Source organism: Austrofundulus limnaeus, unplaced genomic scaffold (assembly GCF_001266775.1).
Source record: "Austrofundulus limnaeus strain Quisiro unplaced genomic scaffold, Austrofundulus_limnaeus-1.0 Scaffold39, whole genome shotgun sequence".
In the NCBI taxonomy this organism is placed as follows: Eukaryota; Metazoa; Chordata; class Actinopteri; order Cyprinodontiformes; family Rivulidae; genus Austrofundulus; species Austrofundulus limnaeus.
In genome coordinates, this window is record NW_013952441.1 from 2,773,499 (window position 1) to 2,777,091 (window position 3,593).

Consider the following 3,593-nt stretch of genomic DNA (forward strand, 5'->3'; position numbering starts at 1 on the left):
AATAAAACGACTGAAATCGGAGTGCTGGTCGTCACAGGCAGTGATATAAATACAGCTGGGAGCACCTCATGGCTGATCGGAGAGGACAGAGATGCTTTCATACACCTCAGTCATGATTTTTACTTTCCTCTGGTTTCTGCTCCTCCTCGTAGGTGTGATGGGATCAGGTTGTGTGTGCATGTGGCTGTAAAAGCTCTGTTTTTTTTTTTTTATCATGGAGCACTTTTTAAAATAAGAGAGCGTTATGCTTGAGTATTTTATTGAAAGACATATTGAAGTTTTTTTTTTTTTGTCTCAGGTGAAAATACCTCCAGTTCAGAGGCGCAGGAGCGTCACGGTGATCAAAAAAAGTCCAACTACGCCTCTAAAGACATGCCAGGTAATAATCTCACTTTATTGCTTTATTGTCTTTAAACAAATCAAATCAGCGGGGAGAACAAGCATTCATCTTGATCTAGTTGCACCTTGACATAAATCCTATTATTTTGTAATCAGAATTGTTGTAAAGGTGTCATAAAGAACATACATTGTGTCATCCTACAGGTTCCTTTTCTGTGACGGACGGAAATGTTACGTCGGATGAATCAGAATTTGACGAGGCGTCCAATCAGAGCGCTGAAGAAAATTGTAAGACTAAATAATTTGTCTGATTACAGAAAGTGAAAAAGTACACATTTCATTTATGTTGCTTTTTTGTTGTTGTTGTTTTTAACTCTCTGTAATCTCAGCTGCACAAAACAGCTGACATTAGAGAAAGAACAGTTTTTTTAAACTTATTAATAAAAATGCTGGAAATACATTCATATTTTGCACTGATTAACTATAGAATGTTGCTTAAAACTATTGCAGACTAGCTTTTAAACTTATAATTTACAAGTTATTTCTTGTTACAATAAGAGATCAGCCGTAAATTCCGAAATTTCTGCTCGTTTTGAAGAACGTAACCACATTTTTATCACTGCTAGTTGACTAAATCAATTGTATCTTTATTTTCAGTTTTTTTACACACTTAAAGCAGTTTATTTATCTAACAGATAAATAGATGTGTTTTTATTTTTGGTTTAGTGCTTCTGACCAAACAACACAGGGAATTAATCATTTGTGTTGACGCTTCTCCCCAYTTTATTTTGTCTTTTAAAATACAAATTATTGATCACAATGTGTTTTGTGTTTCTGCAGTACAAACYTGCTCCTACCTGAAGGTTTTAGAGTATTTGAACTTGACCAGAAACAATGATAAGTACACAATGACTCGACCTGCTTTAGATTACACAAAAAGCACACCAGTTTTTCTYCAGATGGCCATCTATGCCATCCTGGATGTGGTAAGTTGTTCTCTTTCTTTCTTTGTAGTCACTTTGTATTTTTTATTTTTATTTTTTTTTTTGGTCTAAACTGGTTTATTTACCAGCATACATCTTTTCATCTCATTTTTACAACTGCACTGCTGTGTTTTTTTTCCCCACAGAGAGAAATTGACCAGACATTTGTATCTTATGTTTGGATTTCTTTGGTAAGTTTATTTTTATGTCCATAAAATTCAACTAAAAAGAAAATAGGTGCCTTGATTGAAAAAAACACTTGGGGGCATAACGGCAAAAATAACATSATTATTTTAAATGAAGGCCCTCACACTGACAGTGACTGACCACTGACCAACACCCTGCTGCAGCATCCAGCAATATTTCAAGGGGCAATGTTATGTGTTTCTCAGGCAAAAAAATTATGTTCCATAATAAAGTAACTATGTCATCTTTAGTTGTTATTAAAATGTTTACATGTTTAAATAGAAAATAAACTTGACTTCTCAGCATATCTGTTTCTAAATGCCTTGAAATTGACCTCTGTCTCTTTAAGAACCTCCTTCTGCTTCTGTCCGGCCCATTTCAGCACGGGCTGTNAAAATATATAATTTACTGGAACCAAGCTGGAAAAATAAATATGAAGGTCAATTAAATTATAAAACATGAGGTCAAGTTTTCCTGTTTTACTTAACTTGTGCATTTTAAATGTATTTATTTATTGGTCCATTTAAATATATTTCTGCTTTTATTTCTAACTATGACAGTTTTGGTCCTCCATATATGACAGGTAATTTAAACATAGGCTAAATAATAAGGGACCTAAGATTGAGCCTTGTGGTACACCTATGTCATTTTGAGCTACATCTGAGATTTTATCATCTATTCTCACACATTGTTTTCTGTTGGACAAATATGACTTTATCCACTGAATAACCAGAAGTGAGAAATTAAACTTTGATAAAATAAATCAATATAATTTTATGGTTGACTGTTTCTTAAAATCAAGGAACACAGCTCCAATCACACCCACTTTGTCCAATGTAGCTTTAATATTTTCAACAAGATTGGTGTTTGCTCTCTCAGCTAAATAATGTTTTCTAAATCTAAACTGCATGGGATGCGATGTGGATTCAGATGTAGTWTAATTTGTTCAGGATTCAGGTTTTCTATGATTTTTGAAATAGTTGGTAGTACACTTAAAGACCTATGGTTATGTACAGTATCTCTCTTTCTTCACCTGATTTAAAGACTGTTATGATTACTGCAGTTTTCCATGCTCTGAAAACTCCTCCCTTAATTGAACAATTTCTAATTTTACAGATGCAGAGGATAAAAACATTTTGTTAGCTTTTAACAGCACAGTGTCCATATTGTAGATATATTTTGCCCTTAAAGTCAAAATGATTGTTAATATTTTAGCGCATTCTTGAAAATTCAAGACAGGGGGCATTGGTGTTTAGTGGTGTCTCTTTGATAAAGTGTTCAACAATTTGACATTATATCTGAGCCTTGGYTCAAAAATGAGCTTGTACATTCTTGCATTTCATGTCACGCCTTTCCTGTCAAATTTATATTTATGTGGATTCTCCCATTTGGGTTTTAAATAGTTAGGGACCTCAACAGCTAATGCAGTTACATTAGCTGCAGTTACGACACTTATGCCTCTAGAAATGTGGTGTTTTAATATCAGATAAATGTTATGAGTGTGCTGCGCTTTTAAGACTCATAAGATATGTACTCAGCTGTGAGAATATAATATGATGTGGTTACTGAGTGGTTTGTTTCTGTGGTTATCTGCTTGTCAGATTTTACATGAATGCATGTCATCAATAAATGTCCTGACAGCTTGTTCTGCAAACTWTTTGTTCATTCAAATAAACAGTTGAGAAAAATGTCCTGTCCTGTGTTTCAGTGTCTCTGTGTGCATTTTACAAGCTAGTTGACAATATCTCACAAAAAAAAAGTTTTATTTCGAGCAGTGGTCCTCAATCCTGGTCCTTGAGGGCCACTGTCCTGCATGTTTTAGATGTTTCTCTGCTGCATAAAACCTGATTTAAAGGTATGAGTAATTCTGCAGAACTTGAAGAACTAAAGAAGAACAGGGGAAAAAATTAAAACATGCAGGTTGGTGGCCCTTAAGGACGGGGCACAACTGAGTCTCAAATGCAGAGGTAAATCATAGAATTTCAGCCTTTTATTTAATATGTATGTATATAAAATTCCTTTCTCACCCTCCGCAGGTGGTCTCTTTCATCCTCTGAGCTCGGGTCCTCTACCAGAGGCCTGGGA

General features: G+C 34.7%; 1 protein-coding gene across 1 annotated transcript in view; it reads left to right on the forward strand.

The window, feature by feature from the left end:
• Positions 1-298: 298 nt before the first annotated feature.
• LOC106516664 (5-hydroxytryptamine receptor 3B) overlaps positions 299-3,593 on the forward strand; it is a gene marked incomplete at its 5' end in the record, with an annotated part of 14,241 nt that continues 10,946 nt past the window's right edge. Inside the window, 4 exon segments of the mRNA XM_014007134.1 lie at positions 299-379; positions 544-627; positions 1,180-1,325; positions 1,469-1,513. Of these exon segments, the coding sequence (XP_013862588.1) occupies positions 299-379; positions 544-627; positions 1,180-1,325; positions 1,469-1,513 (356 nt within the window).